Consider the following 26,003-nt stretch of genomic DNA (forward strand, 5'->3'; position numbering starts at 1 on the left):
ACTTCTATTTATGAAATTCTCTTGCATGAAAAATGTTATAGAGCAAGGCCATAAAATGATATGAAAATCAAACAAAAGTCAATCTCACTGTCAAACTCTATCAGTCTTTTGAAATTTTAGATTTTAAAAGGACTTCCTGAATTCCTACTGAATTCCTGGAGAGGCTCTGAAACTCAAAAGCAAAATATATACTATAGCATCTAAAACAGACAGTCTTTAATGCTAATGATATAAATAAAACCATTAATTTAAATTAAAGGAAAAAAAAAAGAAGATGGTCTTTAAATCCAAAGCCCTATTTCAGTCTTTCTCACACATTAGTGAGCCTAAGAATCAGTTAGGGAGTTAAAAAGAAATTCCTGGTTACAATTCAGACTCTCAAAAGCTGGGATCAGGAATCTAATTTTTAACAAGTTTTCAAGGGGATTCTGATGCACCTGGGAGACAATGGCAATTGCTTCAAGAAAACAGCAATCCCCTTCACTTGAGCAATGAACACACCTCTAAGTTATTGAGTATGAGGCCAGTTGCTAAATGAACTTTGGGAAGCCAAGTATACACTTCAATTACACAAATGTTTTAAATACTGGTTGGGTGTTTGGGATTTCCAAATATTCACAAGAAAAGAAAACACAGAAGTTCACATGTTAAGGTGAATCCCAAATCCCTCAGCACCGCAGTGTAAGCCACCCCACCACTCGAATGCAGAACTACTATTTGCACCTTCAGAGCTTGGTCAGGGGTAAAAGCAGAGTTTATAACCAATTCCCCTTCAACAACTCTTCTGAGCTGGGAGTCCTCTTCAAAGATGGATTCCATGTTCAGCACAATCCATGCAAACCAGACCTATGATGACACCAGAGAAAGGGGAAGGAAATGAGCCACTAACTCAACTGATACAATCATCCTGAGTTGAAGTTAAAATCTTTGCTAAGGCTGGGGCTGTAGCTCAATGGTAGAGCACTTGCCTAGCACGCATGAGAGCCTGAGTTCAATCCCCAGCGCTGCAGGGAAAAAAATGTTTTCAATGATCAATCTCAGTCAGCAAACATTTAGTTTGTAAAATTAACACATATTTAATACCTACCTATATTCTTGTCACATTTATAGAATAAAACAAAAACAGACAACTGGAAAATGTTAAACTCATCTGGAAAGTCTACTTCAAGAAGGATGTTCATTCTCCCAACAATATTTACTGGACAAGTTCTGTACGCGTGAGGGGCAGAAAAGAGGGCCAGACATAGGCTCTGTCCTTAAGAAATGTCCAATCTATTAGAGTAGACAAGACTAATATATAAATAACCAAAACTGTGAGCAGTGGTGAGGACTGCATGGAGGCAAAGGGCTGGATCAAAGAAGGCTCTGCATAGACAGGTGGGAAAAGCAGGTCTCTGAGAGAAATTGAGGCAGAGGCATGGAGGTGGGGAAGCAGAGATGAGTCTAGGTGACAGCAAGGAGCCAGTTTCTGCTCAATCACAAGAGATATGAGGAAGAACAGGAAGTAAGACTGAAATGTTGATTTCAGTGATTTAAATGATGAAAGAGAGACATGATTTATTATACAGTCTGAGAAGTGGTAATAGTGACGGAAAATAATGCCACCAATAATAAAGATGACAATAACAAGGTCCAATACTTAGTGCTATGTGTTAGTCATGGTTCTGAATGCTTTACCTAAAGCAATCATATTCTCATTTGACAGTTGAAGACTGAGATATAAGCAGGTGGCCCAATGCACACAGCTAACAAATGGAAGAACCAAGACTGAAACCTGGGCCATCTGGCTCCAGGCCGCCATTCTTAACCTCTCAGCAGTCAAGCTTTTGGCCCAACCTCTGTTAACACCTTTAAAATAGACAGGGCTTGGCAGAGGGCTGCCAAGTGGAAAAGTGTACCTCTGTGTACTAAGTGCTAAACAAATGTTAGTAATTGCAGGCTATTAGTAATAGATTAATAAGGATGATAACAACATTGAAGTTGACAAAGATCACAAATGGTCCTCTCAGTGGACTTCATACCTGAGTGGGCATGGACAAGCCTTCTATGAAAGATGGAGTGATGTTGCCTGCCACGATCCAGCTCACCAAGGAAGAGAGCAGACTCCGGTCACAGTGGTAACCTAGAGCATTCTACACCAGGGAGGAGGGGTGGAACAAAGAGAACAGGATTTTTTTAAAACTTTGTCATTGACTCTTCCAAGAGTGTTAGTGATTATCCCACTAGAGTGGAAGATGATGATACAACACAGATTTCAAAAATGAGCCAGCTGCACCAACTCTCCCAGGCAGTGCACTACAGAGGTCCTTTCCTGGGTGTCCTTTCCTTTGAGTTGCATAGGATCTATGCTAATGGATATGATTGAAAAGACAAGATGCCCATAAAACGAAGCTTTAAAAAAGTAGTGACCACACAGTAATACCAATAACTGTGCATTTAGGAAAAGCTTTTAGAAAACTATTATCTAGCCAATGATGAAAATATAAACTAACAGGTTACCTTATGTTGCTGGTAGAGTAACTTCTGTACACAGTCCTCCTGCATCAGCTGAAAGGCTGTCTTACACAAGTGGTCCATGAGGAAGAGGATGGGTTGTTCTCGGTACCAAAGATGCTGGCTTATGAGAACCTGAACCCAGAACTCCAACACGGCAACAGGACCGACTTCATTGGGCTGCGTGCTTACAGATATATGTGCCTGTGCAGAAATGGCTTGGGTGACGTGAAAGGTAATAACCAGCCTCCCATTTTCAAAACAACAACAAAATGCCATCTACCTCCACTAAAGCCTCAATCAGTTGGGCTTCTCTGTGCTAAAAGCACTGTACAAATGATTTTAAATGACCACATCATTAATGTGCTCACACCACAGGCTTTGGGTTGGAAGATGGGGGAAAGTGTATTTAGGGATTTGCAAGGGCCCTGACCTGGATCATGCTGTTGAGAAGCTTCACGTTGTCCCCATAGCTGGCTCCTGTGAGGTGCTGTGCCACCTTGTGAGTGACCTGCTGTGTGACACCCTGAGGTACACCACTGTCCAAGTGGAGGAAGAGGAGGAAGTGCGACAAAAACCTGCCAAGCACACAGATCACACACTGTACCTTCTGATCAGGAGTTAGCAGAACTGCCAGCAGTTAATTATTCATGAGGATAAAGAAAAAATGTTAAATTGGCCCCATTTTTAGACCAAAGCTCTATTATGGGTTCTGATAAATCTTCAAGAATTTCAGAAGAATAAACATTTCACATTTGATGTGGGCTAAAAGGAATTCTGTCTGCCTATAGAAGTTTAATTAACAGGCCCAAGACATACAAACATGAGCAGGGTAAAGAACATTAGAGGAAAACACCCCCAAGCATCCCAAACCCTCGGCACTCCCACCTTCACTAATAAAAACAACAATGTGTTCCAAGTCTTTTGATTCCCAAACTTCCCTAGCTCCAGGATGCCCAGGCCCTAATCCTTTCTTACTGCAGTCAGAGCTCCAAGGGAGGAATCTGGAAATCCATACTTAATAAGCCCCTTCTGGTGACTCTCATCACCAAGCAAGTCTGAGACACACTGAATGAAAAGATACGCAACAGAAAAACTGTAATGTTCCCCTTGTGCCCTCCTTGGATGTACTACCTGTCCTCACTATGGGGTCTACATAGGGCCTCACCTCCCCTTTCAGTACTCTTCATGAGGCCCAGCCATATGCTCAGCTCCCCACTTCTGAACAGGTGGTCCTCTTCCCACTTCCTATTTATTCATTCACAACACTGCACTATGCACACCATAGGCGACGAAAAACAACATGTTTGGTTGTTGTTCCAATGACAAAGCCATCGCTGCTTAATGTCAAGAATACTGTTCCCAGGTGTCTCAAGGATACAACTGCTCTTTTAAATACTAATAAATTCTAATAAGCCAGTTCAAGTTAAATGAGAAGGAGATGCCTTTTGTGACACTAAATTGGAATTGTTATTAGAATTATTGTTCATTAACCTGCATACTAAACTGGGACACAGAAGTTTTCTGCCTCTAAAAAATACATTGCTGAAATATCATTCTCTTCATTTTACTTCAGAAATCAAATGTAGTCATATTTGCTCACTGGGCCATTTCTAAAGTGTCCCCTGCCACAGACAGAACATACTTACTGCTCATTCTTCAGAAGGTAATACTGGCAAGGGTAAAACAAAGGTAGAATCTTATCTAGGACGTGGACCACTGTTCTCAAATGCCTCGACTGGACCAGAATTCCCAACAGTGGAATGCCTTCTGCACAGAACTTCTCAATGCTATGGAGAACAAAAAGGCAATGAGCATAAGGTAGCTAGTTCCTTAAATTCTGTTCTTCCAGTGAGTGATCATACACTGTGGAGTACCTCAGTCTCCAACATATTTTTTAATGTCCATTTTTCACAAGAAAATACTAGACTCAGAACTCTGAAGTACAAAGGAACTTAAAAGTTTATCTATACTTTTGTTTTATAGATGAGAAAGGATTAATATTATGCCCAAATTTGCATAATTTACTAGAGAAGGGTCAAAATGAGAACCCAGGTTTGCAAATTTCCAGTTCAGAGAGATTGCCACTCCCCTATTGAGCTTCTCAAACAGGGCTTCTTATAAGAGCTATGGGGCTCTTTGTTTGGCTATTCCCAAAAGTTACTCTAGCAAAAGAAAGATTTGAAAGTGAGATCAATCTGTCAATATAACCTGGCAAATTTCTCCTAAAACCATGTTTTCTCCCAGTACTGGGGATTGAACTCAGGGGCACTGTACCACTAAGCTCCATCCCCAGACCATTTTATTTCTCAGACAGTATCTCACTAAGTTGTTAAGGCTGGCCTCAAACTTGGGATCTTGCTGACTCAGCCTCTGGAGTACCTGGGATTACAGGCATGTAATCACTGTCCCCAGCTTCTAGAACCAATATGTCATAAAATTTTTTTCTGTACTTAAGAAATAATCTCAAATATAGGGAAAATGTGGATGATAATCCATGTTAAGATTCACTTTTCTTATTTATTTATAGCTACAAAATTTATACACAGAAATGACTTAAATAAATTTAAGAAAAATCTATTCAATAGTAATCTTATTGGGTCACTTTTAAATAATACATATGGCGGCCAAAGACAACATGGAAAAATATTTCCACTATAATGATAATAGAGGAAAAGCCCATAAAAATTTATACTTGTAATTAAAACTAGTAGTAAAAAAATTAGATAAAGAGGGAAAAACAGGGATGATGTCACATCAGAATGTTCACTGTATTGGAGTGGCAGAAGTGAATGGTTTTGGGCTGGGGATGTGGCTCAAGCGGTAGCACGCTCGCCTGGCATGCGTGTGGCCGGGGTTTGATCCTCAGCACCACATACCAACAAAGAAGTTGTGTCCGCCGAGAACTAAAAAATAAATATTAAAAATTCTCTCTCTCTCTCTCTCTCTCTCTCTCTCTCTCTTTCTCTCTCTCCCCTCTCTCACTCTCTCTTTAAAAAAAAAAAAAAAGAAGAAGAAGTGAATGGTTTTTTCCTCCACTTTCCTAATCCTGCAGTTTAGTTACATTGTTTCACCTCTAGAGGAAAAAAAAACTTATTTCAAATAACAATAGTGCAAAGGCTACACCATGAGGGAGATACTTACTATATTAAAAGTGAAAAACAAGCCACAAAATTACACATACATCATAACTGAAAAAAAAAAAGAGCAAAGGAAAAATACTAGATAAAAATAAATAGTAAAAAAAGCAACGTTCTAGTATGGGAAAGATGCTGCGTGACTTTCTGGCTATTATTCTCCATACTGTAATATTATATTCATATATAACTTATGTTCCTGTCTACTCCATCCCCAACCCCAATCTCATGCATAAGATTATTTTTAAGTTATTTCTCTACTCCAGAACATCTACATCCCAGATGACTATGGTACAATGAGCCTCAAAAGGAAACACTTATTCTCATCCTTGTTTCCATTCAGGATTCAGTAATCAGTACTAAACAGATCAGCATGTTTGCAGAGAACCCATAACAGGACTAAAGAGCTATAGACCCAGAATGGATACTAGCAATTAGAGAAATAATCATGAAACAAGTTCAGAAGACTATCCTCAAAGAACTCACATGTCAAGCACTGTTCTAAGTAAGATATTTTTTTTCACTTGAAACTCATAAAGTCTGTTATCTTTATTATTTCCATTTTAGAGATGAGGAACTTGAGGTTCAGAAAACTGTTTATGACACTAGATTGCTGGAAACAATGTAAAAGATACCTTCCTAAAGGCTAAAAAAGTCTATCCTTCTCTACATCAGTTCTACCCTCTCTTACCCAGCTTTCAAATCTTTCCCAACATTTGGCCCTACCAACTATGTGATCTCTTTTATTCTCCATGAGGAATCATGGGCTTCATTCAGGAGTATTTCCTCTCTTCCCCTCCTCTCACCCTCCACTCAGACACCAGATGCTCCTTCCCACATTCATTCAATCCACCAACATTTGTGGAATATCAAGTATAAGTTCTGTAGGCACAAAAATAAACAAGACAAAGTCCTTACCTTTTATAAGGAAGCTCTACAGAATTATTTAAAATGTAAGTTCTAATATATTTTGCGGTGTATATGTGTGTGTATACCTGTATACCTGTTTTTGTGTATATATACATACATACACATATATACACTATACACATGCTTATTTATTTAGTGAGAGTAAATGATCTTGAGTATATTTGGAAAGACTTTACCTTGATACCACTGATCCAGGCTTATTATTTAGCTCTTATTACCTCCCTATAGATTTAATGGAGACCTTAGCTCTTGGTAAGTAGAAGATGAGATTGTAGAATTTCTACCCATAAGGTTAAGCAACTCTAGAGGTTCAACTCAAACACCATACCTGTGGCCCACAGATGTCATAGATAAGGCGAGATAACAGCCAATGGGCATGCCAGCTTTCACAGCCTTCAAGAGAGGATGAAATGCTGGTGACTCTGTCATGTCAGGCACCATGCTGCAGAAGGGAACAGTTGGGCAATTCTGCTGTATTCCATAGTCATTTCTGTGCAGTTTTAACCTCAAGATCAAATTCCAGGCCCATTGGTTAAATGAGGTCTCAGGGGTTTCTCCATATCGAACAATACTGGCCAAATATGAAACCTAAAACAATTATTTATTTTAAACCACATTAGTTGCACACAAATTAAATCAGTAACCTCATCTACTCATTCTTTTTTATGATCAATAGTGCCTTTGAAAGAGAATATACTATTTGCTGGCCTACAATTAATGTTTGAGGTAATGCATTAAAGCAATTTCTCACTCACAAATAACCATTTGTACTTCCTTGCTAGTCAATTTGAGAATGTGATCAAAAGAGAAGTGATATAAAATATGATATTCATGAAATCATGTGCTGGTTAAAAAATTTTTTTTAATTTAGTAATTAAGAATGAAAGGTCTTATTTAAGCAAAACATTTGCCAATTTGTGTGGGATAAAAACCACTATCAATTTCAAGTTATCAATAGTTTAACAATTGTTATGAGTTAGATATTAGGTGCCCCCCTAACATTCAGGCGTGAGAAAATGCAAAGTTTAGAGGTGAAATGCCTGGGTTATGAATCTTAACCTAATTAGTAGTTATTCCCAGACAGGGATTAACTGGATAGTAACTGTAGGCAGGTAGGGTGTGGCTGGAGGAGGTGGGTTCCTGGGGGCATGCCTTTGGGGTGTACATTTTGCCCTTTTGTTGAACAGAGCTCTCTTTGCTTCCTGATGGTCATGTCCTGAGGTGCTCTCCTCCACCACATTCTTCTGCCATGATGTTCAGCCTCACCTTGAGTCCCAGGAATGGAATCAGCCATCTATGGACTAAGACCTCTGAAACCCTGAGCCCCCAAATAAATTTTCCCTCCTCTAACTGTTCTTGTTAGGTCTTTTGGTCATAACAGTGAAAAAGCGGACTAAAATAACAATCTAGCTTACAAAGTTTCTGAAAATTTAACAGTCAGTTCACCTAAGCTAATAGAAGTGAGCTCCAGCATACATCACTGCTGCTCAACTTAAACTGTATGATACCAAAATGATCATAAAGAAGCTACTTTTTAAGAAAGAAGACTTTAACCATAGAAACCAATGTTAATATCTTAAACTGCCAGTGATGTTCTTAGAAAAATCTAAGGATCAATACTGTAGCTTCATATGCCCAGTCTATTTGTAAACAAAAATTTATGTCTTCAATATAAAAGAGGAAGAAATACCTGCTTCATACTTTCAGAAATTAGCCCAGCATATGGCTTCTGTGAAAGGTACTTCTGATAAGCTTCTAGAACCATTAAGGCCACTTCAGAATGGACTGTTTGATCCAGATGTAGAATACCCTTTTAAAGAGAGAAATAATCACAAACATACCAACTTGACTTTTTAAAATACCTTTGACCCAAAATATAGACAGAATAGTAAAACAGGGTCTTGGATACAAAAACCAAATATTCTAAGCATTACATCCCCTAACAGTGAAGTTATAAATGACAAAAGGAAAAATTTTGAAATCTAAAGAGCAATTATACTGAACCAAGAGAGGTCTGAACCTGAGTCATTCCTCACCCCAGACTAAAACTGGTATCTTTGAATATAATCCCCCACCCGACTCTAGATCTCTACAAAGACTGTGGCATAAGTTATAAGTTAAGGGCACTGCCACAAACCAGGAAAATGCTTGATATTAATTAAAAAGGAAGACAACTAACAAATTAAGTCTACATTCCCTTTTCTTGTTCCACTCTCAATAATAATAAGATGTTCAATAATACAGATAAAGCATATAATCCTATAATCCTAGTGATTTAGTAGGCTGAAGCAGGAGGATCACAAATTCTAGGACAACCTCAGCAACTTAATGAGGTCCTCAGGAACTTAGTGAAACTCTATCTCAAAATTTAAAAATAAATATAAAAAAGGGAGCTGGGAATGGAGCTCAGTGGTAAAGCACCCCTGGGTTCAATTCCCAGTACCAAAAATAGTAACAATAATAACAACACAGATAAAACATGCTTCAAGAGCCTCAAGTAGCCTACAAATTTCCCACCCCATCTTCCTTTTGCAGCTTTGAAAAAGTCAGTTCCTAACTCTTGCACAGAAGATGCTGCTCCCAATTCTAAGGCAGGAGGGAAGAGACTCTCACAGGGAAATCTTAATTCAGCTCTCTGGGGGGAGGGATCCTGGGGGCTCTGTTCACAAACAGGAGAATGTGAAGGTGAAGAACAGCCCCCGATGCTTGCCCCTACTAGCTCTCCAGTCCCAGGAGGTCAGGGAGCCCCTGAGAGGAAAACTCCCTGGCTTCAGACTAAATACCAGGTATCAGATTAATGCAAAACACAAAAGACAACTGCCAGGATTAAATGACTTGCCCAGAACAGAGCTGGTGAAGAGTTGTAGATGGCTGAGTTCTCCCCCATTTTTCTTTTAAGATATTAATACTTTATCAAGGAGCTAACTAATAAGCCTATGGTAAAGAGACAGGAAAGGTTATGAAATAGACAAAATCACTTGATGTGGCATCTTTGGAGACATGATATCCTTAGTAATAAACTATTAATAATGACTATAACATCAAGTAATTAACATGTGCCAAGAACTGTCCTAAATGTTTACATGTCCTTACTCATTAAATTCTTCCAACAACACTATGAGGAAGGCCTACTAATTTCACTGTTTACAGATGAGCAACTAAGGTCCAGAGAATGCAGGAAGCTTACTCAGTGTCATACCATGAGGAAGTAACAGAACTGAAATTAGAACCCAGGCAGACTGGCTCAGAACTCAGGCTCCTAATTAATTGATGATGTTTTAGAAAACAACTCTGGCAAAGACATTCAAGAGAAATTACAGGAGAAAAAGGGACCAGAGGCAGGGAGGCAAAAAGGAGTAAATGCAGTAATTAGCCAGTGATAAAACAACAGATATATGTGTTCTAAGGATAAATGGAAGAATTATCCATGTGGAAAAAATTTATCTTCATTTAGAAGATACTCACTCTGCAAAACAAAATTAAAGATCCTAAACTCCAATACAACTAAAAGAATGTACAGGGGGCTGGGGTTGTGGCTCAGCGGTAGAGTGCTTGCCTAGAACATGCAGGGCCCTGGGTTTGATCCTCAGCACCACATAAACAAATAAATAAATAAAGGTATTGAGTCCAACTACAACTATAAAAAGAAAAAGAAAAAAGAGAATATGCAGACCTTAGGTATAGTACTTGGAAATGTTACTATTTTAAGAAAATGCTTCCCTGAAATTGAGGCTCACAGAATCCCCCATTTCTGGGGATGGTTTTAACACATACCTGTTCAGCAAATCCCCAGTTCAGTCCTTCTAAAATAACACAGGCCAATTTGTTCTTCACTGCTGTCAGGTTGTGATTCAATAACCAACCCCGAACCACAGCTAGCTTCGAAGCAGAAGGTCGCCAGAGATACAAAGGCAATTCTTTAAACAAGTATAAAGAAACCTTATTAAAAAGAAAACAATCATAATTAAAATCAGCATTTGGGGGTGATCCTCTATTATCACAATGCATTATGATGCTGCCAAAATTTTTCTTCAAAAGAAAGCAGAGTTTCATTTGACTTTTAGATGAGTAAAATTGAAATTACAGATAATCAAATCAAATCAGTAATACAATTGATGATGTACCAAAAGTATAAAGGTAATCTTGATAAAGATAATCTTTCAATATGTAAATCGGTTATGCTTAAATTTAGGTAAACCACCATAATAAGACACAAACTTAAAAATAATAAATCAAGGGATGGTCATTCAATTTATTTTTTAAATGTACTATAAATATTTATTCCATTTGTGGCATTTTAAAAGATTATTTCTATTTGTTTCAAAGCAGTTGTAGGGGGAGGTAAGGAGTGAATGGGGAACCAATGAAACAAGATCAATCAAGAATTTGACAACTTCATGTATAACTGGAAAAAAAAAAGAGTTGATAACTGTAGAAACTAGATAATGGATACCCAGGGGTTCATTATACTACTCTCTCTTGTCTGTTTTTGAAATATTCCATCACAACAAATTTTTAAAATCCTGTTTATAAAAAGTTTACAGCACTATTTTTTTTAAAGAGAGAGAGAGAGAGAGAGAGAGAGAGAGAGAGAGAGAGAGAGAGAGAGAGAATTTTATTTATTTTTTAGTTTTTTCGGTGGACACAACATCTTTGTTTGTATGTGGTGCTGAGGATCGAACCCGGGCCGCATGCATGCCAGGCGAGCGCGCTACCGCTTGAGCCACATCTCCAGCCCTACAGCACTATTTTAAATGACCTATCTATGTGTACAAAATAAATCTGTATTCACGTAATAAAGTTTTTTTCAAGGGAGAGTGATCAGAAGAGCCATTCATTTCATAATGTCTTCAACAATGCTGACCAATGGAAATACAATGCAAGCCATATGTGGAATTTTAATTTTCCTAATAGCCACATTTTTTAAAAAAATCAAAAGAAACAGGTAAAATCAATTTTAATATTTTATTTAAACTAATGTCCAAAATATTTTCTTTTGTTTTTTCATTCATTTTAAAATATTTATTAACTACCTATAAATTCTAGGTAAAAATGTTTATACCAACAATCTGATAAACATAGTTTTCCTTCAAAGATTAATTAAAAGGGGAAATTTTCACATGATAAAACCATTATGATATTTCATATTTTAAGAACATTAAGTTATTTACAACTGCAAACTCATCTCTGTCAAGCTTTCCATCATGGTCAATATCACTCAACTCCCAAACTCTTCCAAGGATTTCATCAGGTAACTTAAGAGTTGAGCAACACTGGCTTCACCTTATCACCAGACAAAAATCCATCCACTGGACTTAAACTATCAAAAATTGCATCATATTTGGCCTTATCTTCACTTTTAACAGCCCATGGAAGCTCAGCTGCAGGGGTTCCACTGGTTAGTAAAGGACTACTGGTATCATGAAATCGTGGTGGAGGAACAGCCAAGTTCAAGCTATTCAGTGAAACCTCCAGTCCATTCTGGACACATGCTACAAGATGCAAAGCCACAAAGAATTCTTGTTTGCTCAGGATGCCTTTGCCATCTGTGTCAGCTAAATCCCAAATCTTTCCAAGTATCAAGTCTGGAAGCCCTGACTTTTTCAGAAAAGCAGCAGCATCTGAAGCCAACAACCTTCCAGTATTGCCTGTATCAACCTGTCTATAGTATTTTTCATATAGGATTCCCACTTGATAACTGTGTCAGGGAGAGCTGGGCTGCCGCAGCCATGGTGTTTCCATCATACACAGGAGGGAAAGGAAGGACCTCCAAAATATTTTCAACATGAAAGTGCCACAAAAATTATTAAGATGTATGAAATTATTTTGTTCATACTGTCTTTCAAACTCAGTTAAGTAATTTACACTTAGAGCAATGTTCCGAGGCTAGTGACTAGCATATCAGATTACACCAGTCTACAACTACTTGCTTGGGGGCTTTATTTGTTAGTTGGTTTATTTTTACAATGCTGGGGAGGGAACCCAGGGCCTTACACATGTTAGACAAGCACTCTACCACTGAGCCTCACCTCCAGTCCTAGAACTACATATCAGCAAGCTCTAAATTGGAGACAAAACAAAATGTGAGAGAAAAGTAAAAAGAATGGATTTTAGAAAGGCTAGTCCCTTTTTAAAAAATCTTTGTGTATGTCTATACTATAGTGCAAATTTTCATAAAGATTCATTAATAAAAGTCTTGAATATTATGAAGAAAAGGGTAAAATGGCAATTCTAACAAAAGTCCTACTTTACTTTGCAAGTATCTGGCAAAAAACAGCTAAATTATGGTAATAGGACAATGCCCACAGCCCTGAGATCTGTCCTGAAAAGCATCTATCCCAGTGACATAAAGTAGTGGTATAGTATGTATCTACCCATCGAGAATGGAAGTGGGGTTATCACTTTCATGACAGACTCCAAAGATATGAAAAGATTAACAAGGAAATATTGCAAGCAATTCTATGCTGATACATTGAACTAGTTAGAGCAAATATGAAAATCCCTTTAAAATGTAACTTACCAAAAAGTGACTCAAGAAAAAATAAATGTGAATAATCCTCGTCCTGTTAAGGACATTCAATTTGTTATCAAAAGACTTCCTACAAAGAAAACTCCTACCCAGATGATTTCACTGGCAAATTTTACCACATTCAAAGGAGAATATAATTTTTTTAATTGAAGGAAAAAAAAAAGATGTTACCATTGGAGGAACCTGGGTGAAGGGTACCCAGGCTCTCTTTGTTCGTAGGCCCTTTTTAAAAGCCCTATGAAGTCTATAATTATTTCAAAATAAAACAATGATAAAAAAGGGGAAAAAGAAGACTAGCAATCTTGCAAAAACTTTTTCACATCACAAAAGAGGAGGAAGTATTTCTCAACTCATGAGGCTAACATAATCCCAGAACCAAAGCTTCATCAAGATAGAGCAAGAAAATAAAATTACAGATCAAACCTTCATGAATACATGCAAAAATTACTATCAAAATGAACCCAGCAATATCTAGAAAAGATTATATAGTACAATCAAGGTTTGTTTTTTTAATTTTATGAAACAGTGATGGTTCAACATTTGAGAAACCAAAATTTGAAATTTTGTAGGTACCAGTCAATGCAATCTATTAATTGCATTAATAGAGCAAAGGAGAGAAATCCTAAGATCAGCTCAATGGATACAAAAATGAAAGTCCTTGAATACCTTCTCATAGAAGAAAAAAGATTTAAACTAGAAAAAGAAACTTATCAAGCCTAACATAGAACATCCATAAAAAACCTCATTATACTTCATAGTTATCCTTCTGTTGTCACTAGGGTTGGAACACAGCCTTGTGCATGCTAGGCAAATTCCAACCACTAAGCTATAACCTCCATACGAAAGTCAACTTTTGAACTCTTCTTCCCTATTCCAGAATCTGAGACAAGAATGTCTGCCCTTCTACTTTCATTCAATATTGTAATGAAGGTTCCAGTCAAAGCAATAAGTAAAGAAATCAGTAAAAGTTGTAGTAAGAATTCATTCAACAAAATAGGATTTACATCGCATATTCTAAAATATACTCATGCTTTCACTGAAAGTAAAAAAAAAAAAAAAAAAAAAAAGTCACAAATTTTGCTTGAAGAGGTTCTAGGGAATTACACAGATTTCACTAACAAAAAAAGAATGTGTCCTCTAAAGTAAGCCTATCTTTGAAACTCCGGAATGTCCCAAAGGCTTGGTTCTCATTAACTTCTACCCTAACTCAGAGCAATCTCCACACAATGCTCTCAGGCTAGGCCTCCAGAACACCAAGTTATTTTCTGATAGACCCCAAGGGTGTCAGTGGAAGTTCAGGACCCCAACCACAGCTCATTCCCAGACTCTGGAGCTAGAGGCTGAATTAAGATCAGCCCAAAGTAAAAGCCATCCTATTTATCTAATGCACAGTGGCTTAAATAAGTCCGTCCAAAAACCTCAGAAGTTCACAGAGCACAAGAATACCACATTTATAAATGGACAATGAAGGCACCTTATAAATGTACTTTAAAAAACAATATGGTTCCAAGATTTACATTTACAATTAAGTATATATGGACATAATTTCCTACTAGAAGTATCATGGCCAAGTTGAAGATGTGTTGCCCAAAACAGAAAAACATTTGAGAGAAAACCATCATGAGCTCAATACAACTAAAAGAACCACATGACTTGGGGCTGGAGCTGTGGCTCAGCAGCACAGCACTCGCCTAGCATGTGGGAGACCCTGGGTTCCATCCTCAGCATCACATAAAAATAAATAAATAAAATAAAACTATTGTGTCCAACTACAACTAAAAAATAAATATTTTTTAAAAAAGAAGAAACACATGACTCACTATACATTTGTCTGGAATTCATTCCATTAAATCGTCACTCAAAAAGGTGTAACCAAAAAAATTGCTGCTATATTGAACAGCATATAAAGGGCTTTTTATTTCAATACAATCATCTACAAATATAATTGTGGGACACAATACTTTTCTTAAAAGGAAAAGACGCCTTTCATTGCCATTATGAGGATGGTGGTTCCTCAAAAAATTAAAAGTAAAATTACCATATGGCCCAGCAATTCTACTTCTGGGTATATACCCAAAAGAACTGAAAGCAAAATCTCAAAAGAGACATTTGTGCATCCATGTTCAACAGCAGCATTACTGATGATAGCCAAAAAGTAGAAGCAACCCAGGTGCCTATCAACAGATGAATGAATAAACAAAGGTAATATATAAATACAATGGAATATTATGCCTGCTTAAAAAGGTAAGAAACTGACAAAGACTACAACACAGATGAACCTTTAGGACACCGTGTTAAGTGAAATAAACCACTCCTAATGAACCACATACTTATTATCCCACTTATATTAAATGTCTAAAATAGGCAGACTGAGAGACAGAAAGCAGATTAGCAGTTGCTTCACGCTGAGGGGGAAGGAGGAACAGAATGATAGCTGAAGTGTAGGTGGTTTCTTTGTGAAGTGATTAAAATTCTGAAGTTGACTACGGTGACAGCTATATGTATCTGAATTTACTAAAAAACCACTGCCTTGTACACTTTAAATAGGTGGACTCTCTGGTACATGAATTAACAAATAAAGCTGTTTTTAAAAACAATATGAAATTACAAAAGGGATTGCAATAAATGACAGAAATAAACAATATCTGTGTCCTGCTCAACTTAAATTACTACTTTTAATTTTGTGTTTGATTGTGACATGGCGTTCTTAGTCACAGTTGTTTCTTCCAAGTGTAAAATGTAAGAATTATGAAAGGCAAACAAATAATGAGCCTGGCACGTAGTAACAGTAAATTTAGTTCTATTCATACTACTATGGCTTTAAGTGACATAGTCAAATCCAACAGCCTTCCTATTTTAGCCAATGTGCCATTATTTCATGATTAAAAACAAGATAAAAGCAAATAAAGAGCCAGTGCTCTTACCATTCCAACCTGGTCAATGGTCTCTTGAACTCGATCCAAAAGGATAGAAATTATCTCAGGATGAACAGCTGTAATGGCCCCCAAAAGCTCTCGACCAACCTTTGAAAAAGTCTCTCTGGTGGAGAGGGTGACATAAGATACCTAAAGGTAAATAGGAGGAGCAGAGTTAGCACTTTAAATAACAATTATCAATCAAAACACATTTCCATAGTTTTCTCAGATAAAACAGAAAGAATTCACATTGAGTCTCAGTTCACACCTTGTTCAAAAAGATGCCAGAAGGTTAGACAGCAAACTATCTACCCGAGGTTAGAACTCAGGAGGAGAGGGAATTCCTGAAAATGATAACATTTGTAACAATGACTTTCAGTACTGGATTCCTTTAAAAAGGAGGGTTCAGTCAGTCTCAGTGGCACTTACCTATAGCCCTAGCTACTCAGAGGATGAAGCAAGAGAATCACTTGAACCCAGGAACTCAAATCTAGAATGGGCAACACAGTGAGATCCCATCTCATTAAAAATTAAAAAAAAAAAAAGTAGATCCCAAAGTTTGTCAGTAACAATGAAACAGTCCCTTATGTCAAAACTTACTTAAACTTGAGGAAATCACTAAAATGATAAAAATCAGAATGTATTTAATGGAAATACACAATTCCTCCTCCAAAATCAGATCCCTAAGATCCCTAACTGTAAGAGTTTTTAAAATATCAATGTTAAACTAACTCCTCTTTAACCACATCTTTCAAACTATATAACTCATTAATGCCAATAATATAATGAAATAGAACAGAAAGAATAAAAAAGAATAGAAAAATCTAAGAGTATATCACCAGAAAATTAATTGCTATTTCAATAATGCCCACTAGGGTCAGAATATAATATAGAATATAGTTTTTACTGTGACTCATGGTCAAAACACTGGAAAACACTACTCAAGAGAATAAATATATGTTAACAATAGATCCCAAGAATGTCATTTAATGTATGTGAAAGTATATCTCTTCGAATTTTTTTAGACTATAAAGATAGGAATTCCAGATCCACTGGTTTTAACATCATGCCTGGTTACAAGTGTAAATGTAGGAACAGCTGAACAGAGTTCTGGAAAGAACTTAAAATCATCCAGGTCTGCCATTCTCAAACTGGAATATTGGGGGATAATAAACTCAGACAATCTTCTCCAAATATAGTTTTACTTGAGTACACTTGAATACTTTGAAGAAAGTATGATTTTATTATTTAAAGAGATACACAACAGCTTAAAGTACAGAATGCACATGGCTTTTTGGATATACACACATCTCCGGTGGAAATACTGGCAGCCAGTTGGGGTTAGTCCCTAGACTCTTAGGGAATCCAAGTTCACTCTCCTCCATCAGCAGGGATTGCTCAGAAAAAAAGTGAAGAATGCAAGGATCTCATCCCAGTCTGTCATTTTGCAGATGAGGAAAATAAAGCCCAGAGTAGTAGTTTTCTTTTCTGATGTAAGATGGGTAATTAATAGTAGGGTCAAGCCAAAACTCAGGTTTTCTGATTCTAGGTTCAATATTCTTTCAACCCTCTCATTTAAATTGGCTTGGAAGCCAGGTTTCCATGTTACTAGCAGGGATGAAAAAAGGAGTCTGAGGAACAGTAAGGAAAACAGTATAAAAACTACAAATGCCAGGCTGTGCTAAATTGTCTACTCCTTATCAAAAGCCATGCATCAACTGTCAAGAGATAGTAGTGAAAAATGGCAGAGTATAATTCATGTTTTCAAAACTCTCTACAGCAAAAGGAAGCTCCTTTGATTCTCTATCTCCTTCTGAGTGCAGACAATAGCTCAATAAGTCATATTTTTTAAAAAAGCAACACCAAGCCAGGCACAGTGGCACATGCCTATAATTCCAGCAACTTGGAAGACTGAGGGAAGAGAATCCCAAATTCAAAACCACCCTCAGCAACTTAGCAAGGCACTAGCAACTTAGTTAAGACCTTGTCTCAAAATAAAAAATAAAACGGGCTAGGGTAGCTCAGTGCTTAAGCGCCCCTGAATAAAATTCCCAGTACCAAAAAAAAAAAAAAAAAAATCAACAAATAACTCAAAGAAAAAAAAATTTGCTGATTTATAAAAATAAATATTCTAACCTCATATATCTCCAGAACAATAATTTTTATGAAGTCTTCATCCACATTGGTTCTTCTGGCCTGAGCCATTTGAGCAAAGGTAGTCAGAAGACAAATCTCTTCCGAGCTATTCATAGAAGAAAGACACTTCTCAAAGTTCACAAAGTGTTCTGGGTCTGCAGATTCATGTCAAGAAAATTAAAGGAGAGAGAGAAAAAAAAATTCATGTGGTTTAATTACTCTTCTAAAGAGAAAGAAAATATAAAATTAAAAGATATTTAAAAACTTTAAAGATACAAAAGGTCTTTTTTTGTTCTGAAATGGATTATACAGGTATCAGGAAAGAAGGCTGAACAAATGGACCCTGAAATTCCAGCAAACTAAGAGGAGGCATTTATCACCTCTAAGCCTCAGTTTCCTCATCTGTCTCAAAATACTACTTAAAAAATTAAATGACATGCTAGCAGTTAAGTGCTTTACAAACTATAAAGCACTACTACTGCCACTAGGTAAGTCACCTTCCAAAGCAATACTACATAGGCTGGGGCAGAGCTCAGTGGTAGAGTTCTTGCCCACCGAAGTGACACTGTCAACGTCACAGGCATGCTTGAAACTACTGGATAATGACCAACCACAAAAATGAAGATACTCCTAATAAAATTAAGATTAACAAACTACTCAGCATAAACATGAGATTACAAATAAAAGTGATGGGCTTATAAGTGAAAATTAAGGATGAGATATTAGTTATAATCGTACCTGAAATACCCGTAAATGTAATAAACAATACAGAATATGTTTGCTAGTTCTGTGGATACTGTGTTACATCTTGTTGCTAGGAGGCAGTATTAACAACTTTGCAAGACATGATAGAAATGTCTAGATGCTGCCAAGGGAAAATTTACAGAGAAAAGGGAATAAAGCTCATTTAGGAAATATATTCCTCTGATGGAACTTTTCACAGTAAGAAGGCAAAAAGCCAACAACTCTCTTCACATATTTGCACATTTGAGAAATCAAAGGTAGTTCACCAAATTTCCTGCAGTTTCAAATAACTCCTTGGGGCATTATCAAACCAATTTTCATTTTCTGTCCCCAAACTAGATTTATAATGGAAATTACTATACAAAGTGTTCTCAGAATAATAAAAAATTAGAAATCATTTAAACTTAGAATGTTTGAAGATACAAGGGGAAAGCATTACATTTTTAAAGAATTCTATAAAAATAACAAATGGGTGAGAGAAATTGCTTTCTAATTGGCTTTTAAAACATTAACTTTAAGGAAAACAACATAAACATATTTCTATATTTATCATCAAATTTGCATATAATTCTACTAGTGGTCATAGTGTTGATCACACTAGAAAGAAGGAAACAAAAAGAAGTTAAAATGAAACCAGCCAAGTTTTAACAATTCCTGCTGAAAAGTCCACTAGTTAAAATGTTAAAATTAACGGTAAAAAATTATTCTTTAGGAACTATCTGTGACTTGAGAATCACTTATAGCCATTAGGACAAATAAGAATTGGCTATAAAAAATAATTTGTACTGGGTGTGGTAGCACACACCTGTAATCTCAGGACTTCAGGCTGAGGCAGGAGGAATGCCAAGTTTGAGGCTAGCCTTGACAATTTAGCAAGACCCTGTCTCAAAATAAAAAAATTAGAAAAGGACAGGATATGCTCAGTTGTAAAGCACCCCTGGGTTCAATCCCCAGTACCAAAAAAATAAATAAATAAGAATAAGAATTTATGATGTTTATTAATTATAAAATAAAACAAAAAGGTAAAACAAAAAATCTTAGGCTTTCATAAAGACAGTAAAAATCAAGTCTCTTAACAAAATTTGGGACATGAAAGATTAAGCAAATGAGAAGAGGAAAAATAGCAAATTAGAGCAGGAAGGCCAAGTGTAAAGACAACCTCAAAGTTAGAACCTGATACGGTAGAGGAAACTATTTTGCTGCATCACAGTAACTCTGTGCCAGGTGATAAAGGCAGTAAGAGAGAAGATAACGTACTACCAGAGCCTGAAGTCCAGAGAGACAACTGCCAGCACAGGACCTAAGCTCCTCGGGGAGGCCAGGCGGCTGCATGGCCTAGAATCACACACAGCATGGGCTGAATATCTGCCACGGTGTGTAACACAGAGCCTCGAGGGTCCTAAGTATTGGATAAAGGGAGATGGAACTACAAAGGAGCCCTCGCCAAGACTAAACTGCCCAAATTTAACCTTCCAAGCCACTTCAAAAAGAAATGACTATTTTCTATGTTCACTATTGCACCCCCAGAATTAGCTGCCAGCGTGCAGACAAAGGCTATGAAATGTTCTCACCTCGCTCCTTTGAAAGCCTATGTCCCACCATAAGAAGAATCTAATGCAACCATCTCCCCCAGGACAGTGCAGAAGCATTTTATGAAGAGTCCAGAGCTACCTCTGAACTAAAAACAACAACAAAAGAAACCCAGAGACAAAAGTGAATTCACGCAACACACACATACAAAAAAAAAAATTTAAAAATGGAGGCAAAAAAAAAAAATCATGAATGTTTGTAAGAGCTATTTTGCAAACAGTAAAGTTCAATTATTTTTATTTTACTTTATTTTATTTTTTGGTACCAGGAATCGAACCCAGAGGCACTTAACCACTGAGCCACATCCCCAGCAATTTTTTTTGGGGGGGGGGGTATTTTATATAGAGACAGGGTCTTGCTGAGTTGCTTAGGGCCTCACCAAGAGGCTGGCTTTGAACTCACAATTCTCCTGCCTCAGCCTCCCAAGCCACTGAGATTACAGGTGTGAGCCACCATGCCCAGCAAAGCTCAATAACTTTTAAACCTTTTTAAATTTTAATATTTTTTTCGTTGTTGGTGGAACAACATTTATTTGTTCATTTATTTATATGTGATGCTGAGAATCGAACCCTGTGCTTCACCCATGTGAGGCAAGCATTCTAGCACTGAGCCACAACCCCAGCCCTAAAACTTTTTAAACTTATGGTTTTCTTTTAAGTAGCATAAAGGTTTAAAATTTTGGAAAATATAAGTAGTTTTTGGTATGTTCTGAAATCCTATTAATATTCTTTTATGTCTTCTACCATATATTTTTAATGTACACATTAATTATTTAAAAAATCATAACATATATCTAATTAAATAGTCTGATTTTTCTCATTTTAACATTATAACAATAGCAAACAAACATCCTATAGTTCAGTGTTGGTGTAATATTAATCCTTAATTAGGTTTTCCCAAAAATTATTCTTAAAGCATAACTGCCTACCTCTTTACCTATTTCATAAAAACAATACAGCTTAAAAAAAAAAAGGCAGCAAAAAGAGTGTTAGTGGAAAACTGTATATGAAACCTTAACAAATTTTCAGACAATATATGTTAATATGACCTAAATCATTTCACACATGCAGAAAAGTGGTTCCAAAAGTAAATATTATATCAATGTAAACATTATCTGGGACTAATCAAATTTGGACTTCATTTCTATCTAATAAATCCAAGCAATGAAGCAGTGTCTTGAATTTCAAAATCAATCAGTACACAAAGTAAAATACTCTCTTAGTCCCAAGAGTTAGAAGGCAATGACAGAGAAGTGCAGGAAGTCAGGAGAGTTGGCGCTGCCTCCCCAGGGGAGGCTGTACCTTGGAGCTGCCTCTTGCACTCAGCCGGCTGGAGGGCAGGGCAGAGCTGCTGCAGGTTCCCACACTCCACCTGGTGCATGAGGTAGAAGAGCTTCCAGAGCATCTGAACTGACAACGTCCCGAAGGGCATTTCAGACATAAACAGCCAAATGCCAAGTCTGTGTGTTTTAAAAAGAGCAGGAATAACTTTATATATTATTCAGTTTCACCACACTAAGAAAGTGGAAACAAACCCTCAGCATTCTCAGGGGAAAAAAAATAAAGAAGAAAGAAAAATTCTTAAATCATACTGTCACAATTTTTCTAACATGGTCATAAACACCTCAATGATGCATAACAATAACAGCAAAACTCATCAAGCATTTAGTCTATGCCAGGTATTGTTCTAATGGCCATATCATACACATGATATAGGTTATGTGATATATGATATACACACATATTTGAATATCGCTTACTCAAGTGCTTGGGACCAAAAGTGCTTCAGATTTTTAATTTTTTCAGATTTTGGAATATCTGCACATAATAAGATATATGGGGGATGAAAACCAAACCTAAATATGAAATTCATTTATGTTTCATATGTATCTTATATACATATCCCTAACGGTAATTTTACATGATATTTTTGGTGCATTTAACTTCAACCCATCACATGAGGTCAACATGTCAGTGATAAAGTTTCAGATTTTGGAGATTTTTTATTAGGGACACTCAATCTGCACATAACATCAACTCACTCCATCCTCACTAAAACCAGGGCAATAATTATTGGTGTTATCCCCAATTTACACAGGGGGTTCCAAAGGCACAGAGAGAATAACAAAAGCCTGAGCTGCATTTTGAATCAAAGATCTTTTTAAGACAAAGGTGACAGGCTGCTACCTAATGTGGATATGTGTGTTAGGTGGCATACAGGAACGCATGTACACACAACAACATGGGCAGTGGGTGAGAGGAATCAAAACCATTCATGGCTCCTCAGTGGTTACCAAATTAAGTTGAAACCCCTCACTTTCACATCCAGGGGCTTCTACAATATAGCTTGACCCATACTTCCAAATAGAGCCCTCTGCATTCAGAACATTAGAGCACTTAAACACACTGAAGAGCCACCACATCCAGCAACATTCCTAAATTTTAAAACCCTTATAGTAAGACAACTTAAATAAAATTCAGTAAATACTTTGTAACGGGCACTAAGCACATACTCTCTCTCACTGTATTAGGTATCTAATGAAATTCCTTTAGGTGTAAAATTCTTGCCCTGCTTACGGCTGCCCAAAAGTTCATAGATAGCAAAACAGAATTCAGATTTGAGTTATTTTAAGAGAGAAAGAAACCTGAAGCAGATATCATTTTGACCAACAGGGAATAAACTACAAGTAGGAACACTAAAGTCCAAGAATTTCTCCAAGATAAGAAATAGATGAAACAGACTAAGACATTGATCCATGTTAGTCACTGACTTTCTCTCTGCTCTTTCTTATTAGCCAAGAAGCTCCATAAAGTATCATGTCTTACCTTTTGGCTTTCAGCACATGTAGGACAGCTCTCAAAAACAGCTCATCAAATTCCACCTGTAGTTTTTCCAAGGAGTAGGGCTGCAAGGCTGATCCCAAGCCTCCACTGTGGCTCACATATTGTGCCCAATGGTCACTCACATAGCCAAGGGTCATCCTGAGCAGGAAGAAAGACAAGACCGTACCTTTCATTCATTCACTATCAGCATCCTCATAATACATTTGAAGTTTGTGCACATATTGATTGAGCACCTACCATCTTCCAATTCTGAAGGTAGCATAACGGGCAAAATAAAACCCCTATGCTCCAAGAGCCAACGCTAGTGGAAGGCAAACAGCCCACAAAATAAAGTGAAAGAGTCTATCACAAGGTTGAAAGTGGCACTGAGAAAAATAAAGAAGGAGAGGGAACACGGTATGTCAGGAGATGGAGGGGCGGCCAAGGGAAGGGGCAGCTGGGAGCTGAAGAGGCCTCACTGCGGAGGGCCATTCAAAAAACCATTCTACAATTACAAAGTATGAGAGGAATCTGCAATCAACACAAAGAAAAGTAATCAGATGGAAAAACAAAAGAAGAATAATCACAACACCCTACAATTATAACATGGAAATACTTGCATAATATTGTAAGGAGTGAACATTGATCTTATAAAAGCAATAATAAGATCTTTCCTGCAGTTATTGAGAGAATAAAATTTTAAAAAGCCACAGTCCTGGCACAGGTAGACATGCAGTCATACGTTATATATGTGAGCTGAAGAACAAATTTTACTTATTGCCTTATTTATCAAGAAGGATCAGAAAATGAATGAAGGGGTGGATTTCTAACAAAAACAAGTAAAGACAGGCTTTCAGCTTTTAAGAAATTACTCTCCAAGTCACCAGCCATCCCACTTCCCACAATCTCACTCTCCTTACTCTGGACCAAAGACTTGCTTCACACCTGAAAAATGAGCCCATGCTTCAAAGGTATTCTGCAACCTTTACCTAGCGTCATAGAGTTGATGATTACATATCTAAAGTAACTGAATTAAAATTAATTTTGATTTGGAAATAAAAGGAGAGAAAGGGAGAAGTTTTGTAGCTTTATGGAGTTTTTTTTCTGGAGGGAAGTAGGTGGAAAAAATAATAGCCCATGTGGTGTGTGTGTTTGTGTGTGTGTGTGTGTGTGTGTGTGTACATATATGTTTATACACACACACACACACACAAACATATAATGTATAGGCACATACATATATGAATAGATCAAGCAAATATTTTAACTGGGAACATTTATAAAATTCCCATCTGGTAGAAGGAATAAAAAATAATTCTTACTTTTGTAAGAACTAAGAGCTAAAATGTAAAATGCCCATCATCCCAACTATGCAGTACTTTTGTCTTAATAGCGTGAAAGCAAAGAGATGCACAAATGCAGTATACCTGATCATATAACCAATCCGCTTCACGAACTGCCTATAGCGTGCTCTGTTAAAGGTTTCTAACCCCACAGCCAGAAGTTCGACTAATGAGTTGGCAAAGGCAAAAATTTTCATCATCTCTTGAGGTCTTGTTGTTTCAGGTAAATAATCTCCTGGAAGTCAATCAGATAAAAGAAAAAATGGTAATTGGTATTAAAAAAAATGGTGAAGGATACAGGCCTAAATATTTAAATAAAAAAACAAAGCCAAGATGGGGAGGAATTAACAATACCATCACTCTGGTTCCTATGTCAACACAAATGGGCAACTCGAGACAAAATACAAAATTAAAAACAACTCATTAAACTGGGCAACATGTGAACTAGCCATTTAAGCACTAAGTGGGAAATTACAAGCACAAGACAAGGGAAGTATGGACTAGGCAGGCACAGGAAAATCTGTAAAATCGGGAGCCAACAAAAGAAGCAGGACTTGACACTTGAGCTTGCTACTACTATATTTTCTTTATGACAAAAGAAGTTAGTCTACCGTTTGCTTTAAACCCAAGAAGATGTTGAAAGAGTTCATGGAATGGAAACTGTGAAAAAAGGATAACCAAGTCATCTTCATTAAGGAGAATCCAACTAGTCTCAGGATCTTCATCCTAGGAAAAAAAGATGCAAAGTCACATCAGTTAATTTGATCTGATCATACTGTGGTCTTGAGTTACAGGAGCTAAATTATCACAGGTCTCCATGGCACACATACAGTATGCTCCTGAATCCTCAGAGACTTTTCTTCTAGGACAGAGAGTTACAGGCTCGATTTCACAGGTAGCCTGTAAATCTTCTGAAATTACAAGCATAATTTTATATGTATCTGGGTTATATCCATTCTCCAGAGACTGAAAGAGCTCTCATTAAATTTTCATCTCAAAAAAGACTGAAAAAAAATTCTTCCAGAGTGGGGACCTTACGGCATGGCTCAGTGCTTTGACAACATCAATTAAAGAACCGAGTAGTAGAGTTCAAATTATTTTAGCTACAATTCTCTTTCTCCCAAAATCAAGGTCTACAGCTATACTCACAGACTTATGGGGAACCAATTAACATTTGTTACAGATGACTTAAGTCGGCTGTCAATTAGTGCTACTGACAGCAGGATAAAAATAACAGTGCTCACACAGAGTAGGGGATATCTGAGCCTCCAAAACTGAGCCTCCAAAACTCCAACCTGTTTTTAAATAAAACTAGCTTGCCTCAAGTATTTCATTACAGTATCACAAAACAGACTACTACAGTA

General features: G+C 37.0%; 1 protein-coding gene across 3 annotated transcripts in view; it reads right to left on the reverse strand.

Moving 5' to 3' along the window:
- Positions 1-26,003, reverse strand: part of EPG5 (ectopic P-granules 5 autophagy tethering factor) — a 96,684-nt gene that overhangs the window by 45,700 nt on the left and 24,981 nt on the right. For 2 of the 3 annotated variants that reach the window (XM_081263069.1, XM_081263071.1), the window contains 14 exons: positions 25,251-25,365; positions 24,724-24,874; positions 23,300-23,455; positions 21,776-21,933; positions 18,141-18,295; positions 16,014-16,154; positions 10,335-10,499; positions 8,251-8,370; positions 6,889-7,148; positions 4,143-4,283; positions 2,927-3,071; positions 2,500-2,697; positions 2,022-2,132; positions 724-846 (listed from right to left, as the gene is read on the reverse strand). In XM_081263069.1, the coding sequence (XP_081119195.1) occupies positions 724-846; positions 2,022-2,132; positions 2,500-2,697; positions 2,927-3,071; positions 4,143-4,283; positions 6,889-7,148; positions 8,251-8,370; positions 10,335-10,499; positions 16,014-16,154; positions 18,141-18,295; positions 21,776-21,933; positions 23,300-23,455; positions 24,724-24,874; positions 25,251-25,365 (2,139 nt within the window). The remainder of the gene's footprint in view (positions 1-723; positions 847-2,021; positions 2,133-2,499; positions 2,698-2,926; positions 3,072-4,142; positions 4,284-6,888; positions 7,149-8,250; positions 8,371-10,334; positions 10,500-16,013; positions 16,155-18,140; positions 18,296-21,775; positions 21,934-23,299; positions 23,456-24,723; positions 24,875-25,250; positions 25,366-26,003) is intronic. The other variant, XM_081263070.1, reaches the window with a different exon arrangement.

Source organism: Spermophilus citellus (genome assembly GCF_964194105.1).
Source record: "Spermophilus citellus genome assembly, chromosome: 12".
Classification (NCBI taxonomy): Eukaryota; Metazoa; Chordata; class Mammalia; order Rodentia; family Sciuridae; genus Spermophilus; species Spermophilus citellus.